Raw genomic sequence first — 20,293 nt, 5'->3', positions numbered from 1 at the left:
TATATTTTCTTCGATGAATTATATTTATTTGTTTTCTTTCTTTTTGAGAATATTTCAATAACAAAATATCACTGGGCTTGGGCCCATTCCCAGCATGGATATGAGCTAGCTCAAGGGATACCTTAGGCCCGGTTTCGGAGTTTTCCCTTCTAGCCCCAAACCCGGTTACCAGATGATTGGGATCAATAGGGTGCACCATATTGCATTCACTCAAATCCTGTACTTAATTTCCAAAACAGAGTCTTTTTTAAAAAAAAATATATCTTTAGAGATAATAAATTTAAGATACAAAATAGACAAATTTAAGGGAGGAAAAGAAGAAGAAGAAGAAGAAGTAAACCACATTTTCACCTCAAACTATGACCCTCACATATCACACCAACACCTCATATTTAAAAAATTACAAGTTTTGCCTCCTAAACTATTTGAAACCGACCAAATGCATGCCACCCCTTTAGGGCACCTACCTATTGTAAGTGTGAAGCTTGTTAGTTCATAAAGAGTTCAAAGAAGTAAATCATACACCTGTGTTGCTTACTACTTCACAGACATCATGTGATAATATTTCAGGGTTGGAAATGAAAAATTTATGCCCCAGGAGAAGGAAACAAAAGTTCTATGGGAAGGCGTTACATGAAACGATAAAGCAAATTGGTAGCAGAAGGAATGGGAAGCATCTCACATGTCTGTACTCCACCCCCCACCCCCCACCCCCCACAGGTGAAGCATCATGACCCATCTTATGTTCGGTCATCCAAGGACACAAACTATCTCAGATTTTGCAGTTACCACCCTCCAACCCTAGATAAGACAACACGCCCCACCAATCACCACCTCTAAATCCCAATAACATATTTGCATATAACACCCTCTCTTTTAACTGTTTTTTTTCAAAGGCATGATAAGAATTATTGGTAAATTTTATATATAAAATGGGTATATATATGCAAAAAAAAGTAAAAGTTATATATAATATACAATATAAATATGAGAATTTCGAAAGGAACCCTAAAAATTCTTTTGCAGTCCAACCAAAGATCTTAACCGTGGCAGAGAAGGGCACAAGAGCAAAGATTGAAAGGGCGCACCAAGGCGAGGGAATTCGGCAAAAGATATGGCAGCGATTCGGTTTCGTCTGCGACTACCGGTACGGCGCAGATACAACTCGCTGCCCATTTCGTACGGCCGCCATAAACCCCCAGCGAAGTTATTTTATTAGTATCGAGAGTAACGAGACACCGAAAGTGTTAATTGGAAACTCTCTCTCTCTCTCTCTTTTTTATTCTTTATTTTTATCATCATGTCTTAGGACTTGATAACTATATATAGTAATGTATAATAGGGTGCAGGTAGATCATATCATCATATAGATGTAGGGGGGGTTTAATAGATAAGATAGATAGATAGATAGATAGATAGATAGATAAGATAGATAGGTAGGGGAGCCAGGTAATGGCAGGAGACCCTCATAAATCATAATTACCTCCTGGGAAAAAATGAGACACTATAGCTTTAGTAGTTTTGTTCTGAGCTGTATGTAAGTTATTAACTCTTAGTTGCTGTGTCTAACTTTTGTTTGACACCCCTATTGTTGCTGTAAGGAGTTTGGGTTTTGAGGTAACCAGGCAGGGGTGTAATTTGACTTTTAGATAAGTCTAAGTTCAGTTTAATGAAATTTGGATCATAGTAAATGAGTCAATTCGTCTCTGTCTAATTATCAAATGTATCATATTTATATTTATAATCTAAAAGAATCTGTTTATAATCTGATTAACTTATATAAATTTTAATAAATTGTGCCAATCTGATAGCCTGTTGAACAAACCCGTTATGATTGTGTTTAAACATTATAATCCGTTTAATAGATGAGTTATAATCATGTTAGCGAAATTATGACCCTATCTGATTTAGACTAATCCAAACCTGACTGCCACCCAATAGTTAGGGTGTTATATAAAGCTATATTAGCGATAATTATACTTAGATTCTTCAAATTATTACTAAATTTTTATTTATTTATTTTGACAGATTGACCATCTTAATTGTATAAATTCTTTTGACTTTAAATTTTGTGGCAAAAGAATATTAGATGAGTATCGTGAGATCAATTTTAGTAAGACCTCTTCCTTCGCTCTCGCCTTCTTGTAGCCATTTAAGATAGGAGAGGAGAAGGAAAGAGTTTGCTAAAGATGAAGGGGGAGAAAAGATGGCAAAATACTAGCAGAGCTAGAGCCAACTCGCAAGGAAAAAGTGAATAAAACCATCCAAGCATACTTAAAAAAAAAAAAAATCGAAATTTCTCAAATTATAAATAAGAAAGTCGAGAGGTCTAGATCCAATTAACCCTCTAAGCCAAAGGGATCAAATTATAAATACCTTAAATAAAAGGTGTAAATAAAAGTTACTATAATATAGGTGCTATTGGAAAATTCCCCTTGATGATTAAACTGCTCGATTTCTACTGGCTGCTACGATTTAATGACATTTCATGTCCATCTACTCATTAATCGCTCGTATTTAATTTACAATGTACGCATGCTCTACTATAATATCCTATTTCTCTTACCAATAGTAGCCGTTACAAATCCACGCGTCCATTAGTGTTATTGTTAATAAAGTTGGCTGCGCAGCTCCCTTAGCTTGGTTTTGGCGAGTACCTACTCACCCCCATAAAGGTACATGCTAATTTGGGTTTCATTTGCTTAGCCAGCTGCTGCTCATCCCTGGAGTTAACTCTCCATCTGGCTTCCCCTTTTGTCCATTTTCTACTTCATTAATTAGTGGTGATAGGGGACGAGGAGGAAGTAGTAGAGAAGATGGAGTTGGAGAAGTTGGCCATGGCTGCAGAGGTAGAGGTGAAGGAGAAGGAGAAGCTCTACCCTTCACCACTTCACACCCATGATGGGATTGTAGGTGACAAAGAAGCCTTCATGGATACACTTCGTCGCTTCCACTCCTCCATGGGCACCAAGTTCATGTATGTTGTTGTTATACTTATATATGACCATCTCAAAGTTGTTAACTATGATCTAATTTATATATATGTATATTCTTGTGATGAGAAGGATTCCTGTGATTGGAGGGAAGGATCTGGACTTGCATCTCTTGTATGTGGAAGTGACCAAGAGGGGTGGACTTGAAAAGGTAACCAATACTTTTGAGTTTGTAGCAGCATCATGGAATGAGCTAGCTCTAACGGTGTTTAGTTTAGGTTATTGAAGAGAAGAAATGGAGGGAAGTCATTGCCGAGTTCAAGTTTCCACCAACTACAACCAGTGCTTCCTTTGTGCTAAGGAGGTACTATTTGAGCTTGTTACACCACTATGAACAGGTGTACTTCTTCAGGGCCCAGGGCCCACTCATCCCTCCTTCAGGTATATCAATCAATACTTCTCCTCCTCCTCAAAGATTGTCGTTAATTTTGGGTTTTTTGAGTGCAGCTTCTTCACAAACCAAGACTCCATTGAGCAAGCTTGATCATGGCCTCATCGTCTCAGACTCCACAATGCAGAAGCCTAGAAATAGGAAACGAAGCCTGAATCCTGAGCCACAAAGTAAAGGTGTGACTTTTACTTGATCTTACTAATGTTTTTATTTGTTCCTTTATGTGTGTTAGTCTCGCTGAAAATATTAATTAATCTAGTTGAATTTAACTTATAACCTGGTTACTTTTTTGTTTTCTTTGTGTGCTCTGCAAGTCATTAATTTCTAGCCCAAGGTTCTGGTTCCTACCTCATTATGTGTGCCGAATTTAAGGCAATCTTAATTAGACTTGTTGTAATTTGGTGGAAGTTAAAATCTCATGTCTAGAGTAGTTGCCAACCCATATGCAACGGCAGGCATATCAGGCATGCAATATTCCAGCCCAGAGTCATGGACTATGGCATATTTGATTGTAAAAGTTTCAGATATATTAGCTCTTGAACTAAGAGCTATTCATTGTTGATTCATGTAGGATCTTACAACTTCACTGTGAGTGGATCCATTGATGGCAAGTTTGAACATGGGTATTTAGTCACAGTAAAGATTGGCTCAGAGACGCTTCGTGGAGTGCTCTACCATGTACACCAGCCTATAGGAGTTGGTTCTGCATCAGTGGCAGTCGCTTCCGGCGGCACAACCGGCCCTTCCAACGGCGGGACGAACCACCTGAGACGGCGGCGGAAGAGGGGCTGGCGACACCGAGATCCAGCGCACCCGAAACCGAACAGGAGTGCGTACAACTTCTTCTTTGCTGAGAAGCATTCCAAGCTTAAAGCTCTCTATCCACACAGGGAGAGAGAGTTCAGCAAGATGATAGGAGAATCCTGGAATAAACTCTCTGAAGAGGAAAGAATGGTATATGAATGGATATTGATGACTATTCAATCTTTCTTTTCTCATATTTAGCTGAGCTGAATGCATCTTTGTTATGTTTTCTTGTAGGTTTATCAGAATTATGGGATTAAGGACAAGGAGAGATACAAGAGAGAGATGCAGGAATATAGAGAAAGTTTGAAGCTGGTGCAGCCCAAGGAAGTTGGACAGGCTCAGCTACCTGAAATGAAGGCTGATGAAGCTTAATGTTAATGATATATATATTAACTCTTGTCATACTACATAAATATTACAGACTTAGAATTTAGCATGCAACTGGTAGTACTATTCTTCAGAGATTAGCTGTTGCACTGTGGTTTAAAATTAGTGTTAGCTAATTAAGATGTGATGACCAAGATAAGATATCCCTGCTACCTCTACTGAACCCTCTTTTCTTTCCTGTAGTTTTAGTATGAAAACAAAGATACCAAGATGCTTTGATGATGATCTAATTCTAACTCTACGTTAATCGAACTTAAAATTCTCCTCTGAAAAGATGTTTCAGAAAAAAGCTAAGGGAGAAGGACAACTAAGTTAATACAAAAACTATAATAAGATAAACAAGAAATCTAGCACTTTCATAAATTTTAGTGCACAAATCTCCAATTGCCTCTTCAGAGTAGCAATGTAAAAGGACAAATAAAAGATATAGACGCAAAAAATATTAATAGCTCAAATTAATCTTATATTCTATTATAATATATAAACTAATTTTTAATATCTGAATTATTCTTTTTTTTTTTAGGAGGTCTGGGTGGTGAAGATTACAAAATTCTTAAAAACGAATATGAATAATAAAATGGATAGAATATAAGATATAATTTACAATTATTTTTTAAAATTTATATATTGAGGCTCGCTGGTAAGATATATTTATTTGCTTTCTTTGGTGACAAAGTGGTGTCAAACATGTGTGTGTGGGTTGGATCAAGATAATGTTTCTATTTATTAAACGAATTAAAATGTTTAGATACAAATGAGTTAATACTCTTAAAATAGCTTAGCTCAATGAGATCAGATTTAGGTATCTTTATCCAAGAAAAGTTGATTTCCAGTCCAGTCTATTTAATTAAGTATCTAATAACAGACGGATTCTTGAATGATAATTGATAATAAATGTAAACATACAGTTAATATAAGTTTTGTTCATGCATGCATACAGAACTTGCTGTAGACAAAATCAATTTAAGCAACCATGTGAATAGAAAGATTATGCACTCTCTTTTTGTAGATGTTTCCTTCTCCCGCGAGGAAGGAGAGAAATAAAAAGAAAACCAAAAATTGAGGCTGAGGATATGGTGGTGGACTGCGCCGAGATCTGCACGCCGCACGGACTCGGACGTAGTCGGGAAGTAAGGTAAAGATTGTCCGAGATGAACTGCAATAGCTCCGGGGGCAAGTCGTCGGCCATGATCTGGTCTCTCCCTCCATCGTGGCATCAGCTTGCTCTGTCGTGCGGTTATAGGTTAAAGCAGCCCGCAAAGTCTCGTAGTGTAATTTTTGTAGTTTTAATCTAATTTTGTATGCTTTCTCTCGTATTTGTTGATTTGGGTAATATTTCAATTGAATTGGAGATGGGATGTGATGATGAACTAGACGGTGGTGGGTTGTTTATTGACTTCAATATGTGCAGGAGACGTTAGCGAAGCAACTCATGTCCTTAATTTACTCAAAAAAAAAAAGAAGTGTCCTTAGCAAGGTTGTTTTGGTACTATTCTACTTTTACATGTTTTGCCTTCCAGGTTTATGTTAAAATGCCTCTGAAGAATAACGGTGTTCTTATTTACTTGATATGAAGGAAAAAGGCTTGCAAAAGAGCAAATGAAGGCACTGAAAATAAAGGTTTGGTTTCGTTCAAATACATAGACTATTACTATATCAAACTTTATATTTTTTAAACAACTATATGCTGTTTAGCACACAAGATTTTGAATTTGATATGGACATTTGAAGACGCATGTGATTTACCTCATTGATTTGACTTATGTCAAATAAAATTTCAGGATGACAATCTGGAAATTTCATCACACATTTGGGTATCTTGTTTAGATGCATAACTAGTAATTAGTTTGAGAAATACACAGATGATATCACATCAGAAAAAAAATTATGCAACTTATTTCGGGTAATGTGTGATTTATACTCTTTCCAGTAAGCCACATTTTTTTTTCTATCAGGAAAATATAAAGCAATAAAAGATAAATTCTGAAAACAAACACCATTGTGAAACAAAGAGGAAAACTCTCATTGAGTTAGACAGAACACTAGAATGGACCATTCAAAATAGGCAGGAGTGATTGGGAATTAAATGACCTGATATAGCAATGCATGGAAGTAGAATTCTTGGCTTAGGTGGATCTGCTTGAGGCTGGATATCATTTAGGGACAATGAGCCGGATATCACTTGATGGATATGAAGTGCTTAGCTGCCAGATGAGGTGGGAGATTTTGGTTTCCTAGTTGGATCAATTGAAGAGTCCAATTAGGTTGTTGGATTTCTGTTGTTAGGTGGTTGAGTAGACCCGGAAGTTGTGGAATCTTGAGCTGATCCAGTGTTTGGCTGATCACTAGGTTGTGACCTTATGGCTGTTCTAAAATTTGAAGATACTTGATTGCTCTGTTGAGCTTTTTCTAATTCTGTTTTTGTTGCTTCAGAGGTTGTCTGATCAGTGGTCATTGATTGTGTGCTGGCGAGCGAAGCAGTGGACGACTCGTCAGTTGATTGAGTAGCTGAATAAGTTGGCCCTGTTGTGATCTTCGAATTTGAAGCTGGTTGATTGTCTTGTTGAGCAGAAGTCGTTACCTTTCCTGCTTGAAAGGTAGTGGTTTGACCAGCAGGCAATAGTGATAAATCTGGTCTTGTGGTGTCCAAAGAAGTGGTGGATGAAATTGTGGTCGACTCAGAAGCTGAAGAACTCGGTTCTGTTGTAGTTTGAGAATTTAACACTTTTTGATTGCCCTCCAAAGTTTCTCCTAGTTTTGTTGGTTGAGTCGGAGCCACTATTTTTGCTTCTTGAGAGGTGATTTGATCTGTTGGCATTAACATATTTCTTTCCATATAAGCGGTGGATGATTGAGTCGGTGATTGAGTAAGTGAAGAAGTTGATTTTGTTGACTGACGAGAAATAATATTTTGGGCTGGTTCGATGGTGGTCATGTCAATAGAAGATGATGGTGTGCTGGACATTGAAGTGGTAGATGCTTTGACTATTGACTGATTAGTTTTGGAAGCTGGTTGTTCTGGCTGGGCGGAAGGCAATATATGATCAATTTGAGAGGTGGTCTCATCAATTGGTAATGATGGATTGCTGTATAGAGAAGCATTGATTTGACTTGAAGACAATGGTGCTGAATCTGGTTTTGTGGTGTCCAAAGAAGTGGTTGATGACATGGTAGTTGACTCAGTAGCCGAAGAACTTGCTTTTGTTGTAGTTTGAGAATCTAAAACTTTTTGATTGCCTTCCAAAGTTTCTCCTAGTTTCGTTGGTTGAGTTGGAGCCACTATTTTTGCTTCTTGAGAGGTGATTTGATCTGTTGGCATGGACATAATTTTTTCAATATAAATGGTGGACAATTGAGTCAGTGATTGAGTAAGTGAAGAAATTGATTTTGTTGACTGACCAGAAATAATATTTTGGGCTGGTTCAACGGTGGTCATGTCAATAGAGGATGATGCTGCATTGTGCACTGAAGCAGTAGATGCTTCGACTACTGACTGGGTAAGTTGTGGTTGTTCTGGCTGAGCGGAAGGCATTGTTTGACCAATTTGAGAGGTGGTCTCATCAATTGGTAATGATGGAGTGCTGTATAGAGAAGCATCGATTTGACTTGAAGACAGTGGTGCTGAATGTGGTTTTGTGGTGTCCAAAGAAGTGGTTGATGACATGGTGGTCGACTCAGTAGCCGAAGAAATTGCTTTTGTTGTAGTTAGAGAATTTAAAACTTCTTGATTGCCTTCCAAAGTTTCTCCTAGTTTCGTTGGTTGAGTCGGAGCCACTATTTTTGCTTCTTGAGAGGTGATTTGATCTGTTGGCATGGACATATTTCTTTCCATATAAGTGGTGGACGATTGAGTCGGTGATTGAGTAAGTGAAGAAGTTGATTTTGTTGATTGATCAGAAATAATATTTTGGGCTGATTCGGTGGTGGTCATGTCAATAGAGGATGATGCTACGTTACGCACTAAAGCAGTAGATGCTTCGACTGCTGACTGGGTAGTTGCTGGTTGTTTTGGCTGAGCAGAAGGTATTGTTTGACCAATTTGAGAGGTGGTCTCATCAATTGGTAATAATGGAGTGCTGTATAGAGAAGCATCGATCTGACTTGAAGACAATGGTGCTGAATATGGTTTTGTGGTGTCCAAAGAAGTGGTTGATGGCATAGTGGTTGACTCTGTAGCCGAAGAACTTGCTTTTGTTGTAGTTTGAGAATTTAAAACTTCTTGATTGCCTTCCAAAGTTTCTGCTAGTTTTGTTGGTTGAGTCGGAGCCACTATTTTTGCTTCTTGAGAGGTGATTTGATCTGTTGGCATGGGCATAATTTTTTCAATATAAGCGGTGAACAATTGAGTCGGTGATTGAGTAAGTGAAGAAATTGATTTTATTGACTGACCAGAAATAATACTTTGGACTGGTTCGACGATGGTCATGTCAATAGAGGATGATGTTGCGTTGCGCGTAGATGCTTCGACTGCTGACTGGGTAGTTGCTGGTTGTTTTGGCTGAGCGGAGGGCATTGTTTGAGCAATTTGAGAGGTAGTCTCATCAATTGGTAATGATGGAGTGCCGTATAGAGAAGCATCGATCTGACTTGAAGACAGTGGTGCTGAATGTGGTTTTGTGGTGTCCAAAGAAGTGGTTGATGACATAGTGGTTGACTCAGTAGCCGAAGAACTTGCTTTTGTTGTAGTTTGAGAATTTAAAACTTCTTGATTGCCTTCCAAAGTTTCTGCTAGTTTTGTTGGTTGAGTCGGAGCCACTATTTTTGCTTCTTGAGAGGTGATTTGATCTGTTGGCATGGGCATAATTTTTTCAATATAAGCGGTGAACAATTGAGTCGGTGATTGAGTAAGTGAAGAAATTGATTTTATTGACTGACCAGAAATAATACTTTGGACTGGTTCGACGATGGTCATGTCAATAGAGGATGATGTTGCGTTGCGCGTAGATGCTTCGACTGCTGACTGGGTAGTTGCTGGTTGTTTTGGCTGAGCGGAGGGCATTGTTTGAGCAATTTGAGAGGTAGTCTCATCAATTGGTAATGATGGAGTGCTGTATAGAGAAGCATCGATCTGACTTGAAGACAGTGGTGCTGAATGTGGTTTTGTGGTGTCCAAAGAAGTGGTTGATGACATAGTGGTTGACTCAGTAGCCGAAGAACTTGCTTTTGTTGTAGTTTGAGAATTTAAAACTTCTTGATTGCCTTCCAAAGTTTCTGCTAGTTTTGTTGGTTGAGTCGGAGCTACTATTTTTGCTTCTTGAGAGGTGATTTGATCTGTTGGCATGGACATAATTTTTTCAATAAAAGCGGTGGACAATTGAGTCATTGATTGAGTAAGTGAAGAAGTTGATTTTGTTGACTGACCAGAAATAATACTTTGGACTGGTTCGACGGTGGTCATGTCAATAGAGGATGATGTTGCGTTGCGCGTAGATGCTTCGACTGCTGACTGGGTAGTTGCTGGTTGTTTTGGCTGAGCGGAAGGCATTGTTTGAGCAAGTTGAGAGGTAGTCTCATCAATTGGTAATGATGGAGTGCTGTATAGAGAAGCATCGATCTGACTTGAAGACAGTGGTGCTGAATGTGGTTTTGTGGTGTCCAAAGAAGTGGTTGATGACATAGTGGTTGACTCAGTAGCCGAAAAACTTGCTTTTGTTGTAGTTTGAGAATTTAAAACTTCTTGATTGCCTTCCAAAGTTTCTGCTAGTTTTGTTGGTTGAGTCGGAGCTACTATTTTTGCTTCTTGAGAGGTGATTTGATCTGTTGGCATGGACATAATTTTTTCAATAAAAGCGGTGGACAATTGAGTCATTGATTGAGTAAGTGAAGAAGTTGATTTTGTTGACTGACCAGAAATAATATTTTGGGCTGGTTCGACGGTGGTCATGTCAATAGAGGATGATGCTGCGTTGCGCTTTAAAGCAGTAGATGCTTTGACTGCTGACTGGGTAGTTGCTGGTTGTTCTGGCTGAGCGGAAGGCATTGTTTGAGCAATTTGAGAGGTGGTCTCATCAATTGGTAATGATGGAATGCTGTATAGAGAAGCATCGATCTGATTCGAAGACAATGGTGCTGAATCTAGTCTTGTGGTGTCCAAAGAAGTGGTTGATGACATGGTGGTCGACTCAGTAGCTGAAGAAATTGCTTTTGTTGTAGTTTGAGAATTTAAAACTTCTTGATTGCCCCCCAATGTTTCTCCTAGTTTCGTTGGTTGAATCGGAACCACTATTTTTGCTTCTTGAGGGGGGATTTGATCTGTTGGCATTGACATATTTCTTTTCATATAAGCGGAGGATGATTGTATCGGTGATTGAGTAAGTGAAGAAGCTGATTTTGTTGACTGACTAGAAATAATATTTTTGGCTGGTTGGGGAGTGGTCTTGTCAATAGTGGATGATGCTGTGTTGCGCATTGATGTAGTAGATGCTTCGATTGCTGACTGAGTAGTTTGGTAAGCTGGTTGTTCTGGCTGAGTAGAAGGCATTGTTTGACCAATTTGAGAGGTGGTCTCATCAATTGATAATGATGGAGTGCTGTCTAGAGAAGCATCGATCTGATTAGAAGACAATGGTGATGAATCTGGTCTTGTGGTGTCCAAAGAAATGGTGGTTGACTCAGTAGCTGAAGAACTCGGTTTCGTTGTAGTTTGAGAATTTGAAACTGCTTGATTGCTCTCTTGAGTTTCTCCTAATTTTATTGGCTTAGTAGGAGGTGCTTTGTTTTCTTCTTGAGGGGTGGTCTGATCAGTTGGCATTGACGGATTTGTTTCTTGATAAGGGGTGAACGATTGGGTTATCGACTGAGTAAATGAGGAAGCTGGCTCTGTTGACTGAACATATCTTTTATTTTGGGCTGTCTGGGCGAAAATTTGGTCAGTTGAAGATGATGTCGTGCTGCGCAGTAAAGTGGTAGACGCTTTGCTTGTTGACTGAGTAACTGGGAAAGCTGGTTGTTTTGGCTGAGCAGAAGACATATTTTGACCAATTTGAGAGGTGGTCTCATCATCTGGTTTTATCGACCGAGCAGAAATAACTGTTTGTGCTGGTCTAGTGGTAGTCTGATCAGCACGCAATGGTGTTGAAGCTGGTTCTCTGGACTGAGCAATATCTCTTGAAGCTTGTTTTGTTGGGGTCTGAGTAGCTGCAGCTGTTCCAGTGGTTTGCTCAGAAGTAGATGTGGTTTCTTGTATTTGTTGACTTGCATCTTTTTGAACTTGCTGAGCAGGAAGTGGTTGTTTGGAAGCTTGAGAGGCAGATTGTTCTTCACTGTGAAGCTTAGAATTCAAGGATTCTGGTATTGTGGACTGAACAGTGGGCAGTTCTTGACCTCCTTGACTGGTGGTTTCTCCTGTAGCTAGTGGTGCAGCTGAGGAGGCTAATTCTGCTGGTTGAGTGGTGGTCTCTTCTGTTGGACTTTTCTGCAAGATAGTTTGGGAAGAAGTGACTTTTCCGGTGTCTAATTGAGCAGGAGAGTCTGGTTTTATATAGTGAACTGGAGTTTGAGCTGGTTGAATGAGGGTCTGATCTGTGGAGGGCATTCTTGTGGCGGTCTGAGAAGCAGTGGATGTTTCAGTAATAGGCTTAGTAGTTGATGAGTCTGCTTCTAAATACTGAACAGTAGCCTCTCGACCTTTTTGAGTGGGCTTTTCAGTAGGCGGGTACTCTTTTAAAGTTTGAGAATTGGGGGCTGGTTGAGTGCTCGGATTATCATTCAAAGATGCTACTTCTGTAGAATGAGCTCCGGAAACTGATTGTCGCACTTGCTCTGTGGACAGTTCACTAGTGGATGATGTTGTTCTGTGTTCTGAATCACTGACTTCTTTATTGGGCCACTGAGCAGCTGGGGAGGCTTCATATGTAGATTGAGCAGGAATTCTTTGAGCTTGTTTTTTGGTGGTCTGTGTTGTTTCTCTTGTGGTTTGAGAAGTTGATTGAGTAGTTGATGAAAGTTCTCTCATCTGAAAAGGAGCCTTTTGTGGCGGTTGATTGGTGAGCTGATCAGTAGAGGGTGTCTGCTCAGTGGCCTGAGAAGTAATTGCTGACTGAGAAGGCAAGGTTGTTTGTTGTTGAGATGAAGTAGGAGCATCTTGTTGTGTGCTTGTTGGAGTAGCAGCTGGAGGATCATGAGGAGCTGTATGAATGACTTGGTCCGGCTCTGCTGGTTTACTGGTTATCAACTTTTTGGTAGCATCTTGTTGTGTGCTTATTGGAGTGGCAGCTGGAGGCTCACGAGGAGTTGTATGAGTGACTTGGTCCTCCAATTGAGGTTTTGATGATGTTTGAGCAGCCTTATTAAGAGGTTCTTGTAAGGAAGACTCAGCAGAATTGGGATTTTGATTGGGTTGAGCAGTAGATGAAGATTGCTTATAAGACTTTGCAATAACAGATTGAGGACCAGCATGCTGAGAAGGACCTGATGGAGGATTCATTTGAACTGAAGAACTCATTGCAGTTGGAATTGTTTGGCGGATCATTAGAGGTTTTGTTGCAGAAGACATAGATCTCATTACTTGTGGCAAAGACTGCTGAGATGTGGGAGAGTCTTCAGCATGAATGGGCCCCTTCAATATCTCTACTTCATTTAATATTTCCACCACCTTAGTCCATGAAGGCCGACGAGATACCAATTCCCACCACCTCTGGACATTCTTCCTTTTTTCGAAAAGGTAAGCCCACTCACTGGAGTCTGCCAGGTAGTGAGAGTTTGGGAGGTGCGAAAGATCTGCTAGAGTGAATTCATGACCAGCCAAGTATGTGCTTTTGCTTAACCTTTGCTCGTAAACATCCAGGACCTTGGCTAGCCTCTGCTCATTCTGTGTAATTAGAACTCGATCCGGTTCAGTGAGACTTGTAGGCGTAGCAAAGGCCAGATGGAAGACCATGGCCCTGCTTGGGGGATCAAAGCTCTGTTCCTCTGACTTGAGCCATTGTTCGATGGAAGCCCTCTCAAGCATATCCCTTCCCAGGAGGTATTTATTCCCACGATCCACATACTTTCCTGAAACATATCTGCATATTGCTCTGGATTCTGAATTCACAAACCAGAACAGTTATATCCTTAGTTGTAATGTTTGAATTCTAGGAGAGGTTTGTGATGAATGCAGATCAAATATCATATCTACTTGAGATGCACATAAGAAATTATTCCTGGAGATGGTAAGCCTAGAAGAGAAGGTTTGAGAGGTAGATTCTCAACACTTTATTCATATATGATCCTGTTCTTGTTTTTAAAGCTTAGTTCATATCTTTAAACAGAACTTTCTCATAGAATCATCAGTAATGTAACTTAACATAAAGTGATCTTCTAAACATAGTATCTACCTGAAAATACAACAAAAACCATGCCTCAGTAAATTTTGTAGCTGTTAAATAGATATTTATATTTTCTCTATGTAGGTGCTTCTCCTGTTTCTCATAAGTTCTTATAAGCTTTCTATTTCTCCCATCCTATTGTTGTCTATTCTCCCAAAATTCCAATGCTTGCTAGTTAAAAACTAATTTGCAGGAGAGTGAATGATACGGGTCACAATCAAATTTCGACTCTTGAGATATAGTTGAGCTTTTGCTGAGATTAAGTTCGAGGCTTCGAGCTTATACTTCCTGACAGCTTTTGTTCTTGAGATATAGTTTGAGATCTTGACAGATATAGTCAAGATCTCAGATCAGGATGCTTTCTCCGTGTAACATTAATCTCCATAATTATGAACCATTTATCACACTCAGACAAACTGATGCAGGACAAACATGTAAATGACTACACTGCTACACTAAGAGAATCAGTAAATAAATAGTTTAAATCAAGGCAAACTAGTTAAATCAAGTGGATTTAGACTAAGATGGAACGGGATTAAATTGCATTTCGTCCTATAACTGGTTGTTTGTTTGTAGATGTTTTTGTAGTTGTGCTAGTGTTAATATTTTGCTGGTGCTGTATGTTGTTTGGCTAAGTAGGATTCTTGACACTGGTGGGTAGATGGTTTGGTTGTTGGAATTCCTATGCTATAATTGGGGTTTGATAGACTTGTGGATTAATATTTTTTTAGACTAATTTTGTTTTAAGTTTCAATAAAACGAGGGCTAGCGCATGTTTGTCAAAAAAATAAAAAAAAAATAAAGGCAAACTAGTTAAATAGGAGTCCTCTAAATAAACATACGAAATTCTGTTATAGTATATGGTCACAAGCAAGATACCTTGCTTTCAAGTTTCAACAGAATGACTTAGATTATTAGCAGCATGGATAGTTCCTCTGACAAGGGCCCTTCACTCAAAATCAAGATCAAATAACTAATAAGGAAGGTGCTAGATTAAGGATAACAAAATAGACAATTTTATGGGTTCCAGTAAAAAAAATTAATAGGTTTTAGAAAATTCCAGCACAAGGCTATTGTAAGAAAAAGCTAATGTGAAAACATATATTTTGGTGTAAGGGATAAGATTACCAGCAACATTTGATCTAAGGACAACAAATTAGATGTGAGGTCTAAAAAGATGTTATCAGATATTATACTCGTCAGTTGATTATGTCCGAAACAATGAGAAAGTGAAATCCGATCCACAATTGGAACCTCTTGTTGAAACTGAATCTAAAGAGGAAATCTGAAATTTAATACTAAGGATCAGATCTGGAAGCCAATGACGTCCAGGTGAAAATGTCTGTACGGTTGGGTTCTCAATGAAATCATAGAAGTCTTGTGGTGTCTTGGAAACGTTGAAGAATGCAAGAGAAACGAAAGAGGATATCAAATCCGTAGTCCAAGACCTTAGGCTTTGCGCTTCAAGGTTTCAATTTCTCATCAGACGAGATCTTTATAGAACCCATGGAGAAAGCTTCAAAATGTCTTTATTTCACCAAAAACTATCTTAGCGCTATGTATTTAACTACTTATAGTGCCAATAGAAAACCCTAAAATCTCGTTCACATCTAAAATAGGGTTGAAATATGAATAACAATTCCTATTTATTATTACCAAAATGAGAGATTTATTTTAGGAATAACTATTCCTTTGTTCACTTTTATTTTAAAATAAGGGTGTAATAATTATTTGTGATGTGATATAAAGTGATGGTAGAGAAGAAAAAATTACGAAAATATCTTTCAATTTGATATAAAGTAGATTGATAGGATAATGAAAATTAAAGCACTGTACTCTATGTATGCAATGCTAGAGTGTGAACCTAGCTATGCAATACAAGAGCGGGATGCTAGATATGCAATGTAAGAGTGGCGTGCTAGATATGCAATGTTATTATGTGTGCAATGTTAGGGTGCTTGATGCAAAGTTACGGCGCGGGCGTTACACATACAATGCTAAGGTGCGGGCATTAAGTATGCCTTACTTTATATTTTATATATACAATGACTATATAAAAAATATTATATAATATTATAATATTTTATAGTCGATAATAATAAAATTTTATTCTACATGGAAATATATTTTTCTTTTATCTTAAAACATAAGATTATTAATAATAAATATTAAGCTTTCATATATTATTTTTTTGCAAAATTTTTATTTTATTATTTAAAGAAAGAAAGATTTGATTAGGTTAGTACATAGTTTAAATAGCAAATATATTATTTTATCTTCGAATAAATATTTAACTGGAAAACATATTGGTTTGTTAATATTATATTTTTAATGCTATTAGTAGATATAAAAAATATTTTAATAATAAGATAATTTATATTTATATTTTGATTATATCAAATTAAGTATTATATTATCAATAATTTTAATAAATATTTATATTTGAATATATAGATTCGAAAATAATATCTAATAATAATAATACTATGTTTTAAAATATACTTATTTTCATGGAATATTAAATTATTGATATTTAAACTTTTTAAGTTGAATTTTACTTATTTAATGTAAAAGAAAAAAATATTATAAACATTAGATTATGTTTTTTTATATCCAACTAAATATCATATTAAGTAATTTTGTAACATATACTTAATTTCAAGAATTTATTTTTAAAATAATATTTAATAATAATATATTATTAATATATGAGGTAGTATTATGTATTATAGGTCAACAATGGCCATGCCAGTGGCACGGGCTATGTTGAGTGGCACATCTTATTGTGCTAGTGGCACGCCTTTACGTGCCATTGGCACATATTTATAATATTTTTAATAAATCTTTTAGGTTATTTAAAAATATTTTTGGGTTTTTGATATATCAATCTTTGGTTTTTGGTTTAAATATATGTATTAAAAATTTTAAGCCTACATTATAATGCTTTACTTTTAGATGATTTTTCTAAATGATATATTTTATTAAAGATAAATCAACAATTAAATATAAATATTATTCAATACATACTATGATTGAAGTCATTCATTAGAACTAATATTAATGATTGAACACTTTATTATATAATTGAACACGATATTAATTGATAATAGTTTAATAATTAAAATTAATATTTAGTTGAACATAAAATGACGAGGAGGATCAAATACTTTATTTGTCGTGAATAATACGAGAATATTACATTAAATACTATTGATATTTTTAAAATTTATTTACTGATAGTATTACTTGTTGGAATATCTCAAATAGTCTTCATACAAATAGAAATTTTATAATTCTCTTATGATATGATATAGATATTGAACATGCACGAAAATGAACGGTACAAATAAAGACACCATAAGTATATGCAGATTGTGGATATAGAGTATAATAAATATATTTTAGCTCTGGTGGGTGTGATTGGTATGATGGTAATAATGATGAACTCATATCATTCTGTAGGTGCATATCTCGTTCTGCTATCTACAGACTCAAATCCTCTGAAAAAATAATTCTTTTTGAGAAGGTTGTGTAATAGGGATGCATGTCCCATCATTATCATAACTGCTACCAGACTTAGTGTTGTTATTATCACCATCACTATCATCATCACCATTATCAATTTATCATATTTGCTCTCATTATCATCAATTTTATTTAAGCTTTTTAAATGATCAATTGATCAGTTAATTTGATAATGATTGATGAAAATAAAAAAATTTAAAAAAGGGCTTCGCATGGTACAATGACCAGCACGCGCCCGTGCCGCATGTTGGTCAGCACGTACCTGTGCCAAGTGTCGCGCCATTACTTGTACGGCAAGTGTTGGTTGGCACGAGGAGTGCCGACCGACATGTTCATCCATGTTATAAATGTTAGAAAGAGAGGAATAATGAATTACGATAAGACATTGATAAAATGTTTAAGAAGAGAAGAAAGTAGTAATGAATTATTATAAGACATTTGAGAGAACTTATAATCAAATCAGGAATAAATTAGTAATTAGATTAGTATGTGGTTTAAGATGTAAGTTTGATTAATAATATTTGTATTATGAAATATGACTATTATGATATTTAACTGTTATTCTAAAATAAGAAGTTGTATTATAGAATTAGGAAAAAGATATTCTGGAAGCGAACTTATCATAAGTGAACCATCACCTGACTAGACAAAAACAAATCAAAAGAGATGATTAATGTGCTAATAATTAGTCTGAAAATATTCTGAAGATATCAGAAAATGGGAAGAGATAGAGCAACTAATTAAAGTCTAACTAAGACTAAATGACACATTAATAACCATCCCAAAGTGAAACCAGTCGAGCGGTTCATCTCTGTCTACATGTGTTGGCCCGTATGTGTGATATTGTTTGGTTCGATGTCCTTATCACTTACCTTACCTACCGTGTGGTTCATTTAAAAGAGGTGATAGTTGCATTTGGGGTAAATTAGTCTGCATATCTTGAAGCTTTTGAGCTAGACTTCTCCCATTTCTTACTATAATGTGCTTTATCCATAATCATCATAGGCTCCGTTTGATTAAAGAATAATGGACCCGTATATGAATTAGGATCCGTTATTCATAGTTTGTAGCATAACATTACGAAATCTAGTATTACTAATACCATGGTTAGTATTTTATGATTTCACTAATACCATAGATACTGGACTCCTTATCTTTGTTTTCTTATTCAAACTCAGAATTAGGGAGAGAACCTCTATCCTAGTATTACACAAAACACAAAAAATATAGCTCTCTTCTAAACTACAAATAAAAAATAAGTAAAACACTATCTATGAATATTTTTATTTTTAATCAAATGAAGCCATAATGTCTCATGTAGGATGACCGGAGAGATTAAAGGTGCACACTAGTGGCATTTGAGATGGCGGAGATTCATCCTACTTATATATTAGAAGATTGCTTGAATTTGATTTAGAACTTATCTCAGCTGCATCCATTTAGCAAACACAGTTGGAAACAATGAATAGAAGATATTTTCTTTTCTTCATAGAAGAAGGTATGAGCAAAACAAATCAATCCTATCAGTATGAATTAAAAATTTTCAGTATGCTAGGATTCAATTTGTAGGCATTAAAAAACAATTGATAGCTTGAGAATTGACATGTGTTACCGGATAGGAATGTAGGTCCATCTTCAAAGCTGGGGACTGGAACTCTTGTTGATGCCTGCAAAGAAGGAAAAGAAGCATGATATTAGGGAGAAAACATTCATGGATCAACTATACTCAATCATGGAACTTAACTTACATGACATCATACATACTGATGAAATGTGGAGAGAATGACCACATTGGAAGAGACTAAGGTAATTTACCTGGAGCTTAAGCAAATCAGCAGGCATGCACTTGCCCTCATACATGTCAACAAGCTTGAACTCGACATCCTTCTCGTAGAGGCAAGCCAGTACCCTTGACACGTCAGGCAGCATTGGTCTGCCATAGTATACATTCACGATAGGCGCCCCTGGAGTCGCCATGAGCTCCCTCAGTCAGGTATGCATGAAAAGATGCAATAGCTCCCTCTCTTTATCTAACATTTTGCAGGTTCCTAGACTCAGCCAAGAAGCAAAGGAGATGCTATGAGTGAGGAATAAGAAAGTCATCAAAGAAGGAAAGAATTAGAAAAAGAAAAAGAGAAAGGGAAAGAGTAAAAATAGAAGAAGAGGAAAAAGGTTTGATGCAACCAAAGCTGAGTGGATTAGCATGTGGTAGTCGCAAAATTACATGGTCGATGGCATCGCGATTACTGCATGCATCTTGTCATTTCATGCATCTGAGCTTGCAGCCATTGTATTTTTCAGTTGTAGGTGCAGAGATTATTCTTAAAGGGAAAAGGGGAAAAGAAAATCGACATTGTCCAAAGGAAAGAGTAAGAAAGAAAAAGGCTGCAGAGATCCTTCCTTAGAGTTTGGACCCAACCTTCTGGATAGAGAGTTTTATACTTGGCTGATAAGCTTAATATATTCTTGAAAAGTACAAGTCATCTGCATGACTGAGGTACGTCAAGAATAAGTTGTATATTGGGGGTAAATAGTAGGCATATGTTAGCTTGGATTAATGCAACCAACGTTGACTGGATTAGCTTATGGTAGTTGCTAATCCGCGAGGTTATTCTTAAAGGGAAAGAATTAGAAAGCACAAGCTGAGCCTACGGGCTTCCTATCTATCAAAAAAAAAAAAAAAAAACCACTAGGGCTACTCACTTGGTCTTTCCTTTTCAAATTCAGTCAAAAGAACAAATCTGCATGTACTGTGCCTGTGTGAAACACCACTATGATCTAACCAGCTTGCTTAGTACCACGATGTTAGGAAAAATAAAAAGAAAAGAAAGTAAACTTAGAAACTCTATTATTTTGTTGTCTCTAGATAATGGGATTTTGCA

At 36.9% G+C, this 20,293-nt stretch overlaps 2 protein-coding genes and 1 long non-coding RNA gene across 5 annotated transcripts; 2 read left to right on the top strand and 1 right to left on the bottom strand.

Annotated features, from left to right (window-relative positions):
• The first annotated feature begins 1,034 nt into the window (after positions 1-1,034).
• Positions 1,035-4,672, top strand: LOC140776651 (high mobility group B protein 9). Of its 3 annotated transcripts, none has more exons than XM_073120441.1 (7): positions 1,035-1,147; positions 2,707-2,977; positions 3,066-3,144; positions 3,212-3,374; positions 3,441-3,560; positions 3,956-4,338; positions 4,426-4,672. In XM_073120441.1, exons 2-7 carry the CDS (start codon positions 2,817-2,819, stop codon positions 4,561-4,563), a joined length of 1,044 nt encoding a protein of 347 aa, XP_072976542.1. In that variant the 5' UTR covers positions 1,035-1,147; positions 2,707-2,816; the 3' UTR covers positions 4,564-4,672. The 3 variants fall into 3 exon arrangements, with proteins under 3 accessions (XP_072976542.1, XP_072976550.1, XP_072976532.1); XM_073120449.1 differs by having other exon boundaries at positions 1,050-2,675; positions 2,782-2,977; XM_073120431.1 differs by having other exon boundaries at positions 1,050-2,977.
• A 654-nt stretch (positions 4,673-5,326) lies between these two features.
• LOC140771215 (uncharacterized) lies at positions 5,327-6,199 on the top strand. Its single transcript, XR_012106125.1, has 2 exons — positions 5,327-6,064; positions 6,155-6,199. It is a non-coding gene; the product is annotated as an uncharacterized lncRNA (long non-coding RNA).
• A 334-nt stretch (positions 6,200-6,533) lies between these two features.
• On the bottom strand, positions 6,534-19,904 carry LOC140773570 (uncharacterized). Its single transcript, XM_073116198.1, has 4 exons — positions 19,227-19,904; positions 19,024-19,078; positions 8,968-13,602; positions 6,534-8,877 (listed from the first exon to the last, which is right to left on the bottom strand). Exons 1-4 carry the CDS (start codon positions 19,386-19,388, stop codon positions 6,839-6,841), a joined length of 6,891 nt encoding a protein of 2,296 aa, XP_072972299.1. The 5' UTR covers positions 19,389-19,904; the 3' UTR covers positions 6,534-6,838.
• Between the last annotated feature and the right edge of the window lie 389 nt (positions 19,905-20,293).

The sequence above is a fragment of the Typha angustifolia genome, chromosome 2 (assembly GCF_048772165.1).
Source record: "Typha angustifolia cultivar Huaian chromosome 2, ASM4877216v1, whole genome shotgun sequence".
Lineage (NCBI taxonomy): Eukaryota > Viridiplantae > Streptophyta > Magnoliopsida > Poales > Typhaceae > Typha > Typha angustifolia.
Note: the sequence above shows the minus strand (reverse complement) of the source record. Positions and strands in the feature narration are given on the sequence as shown.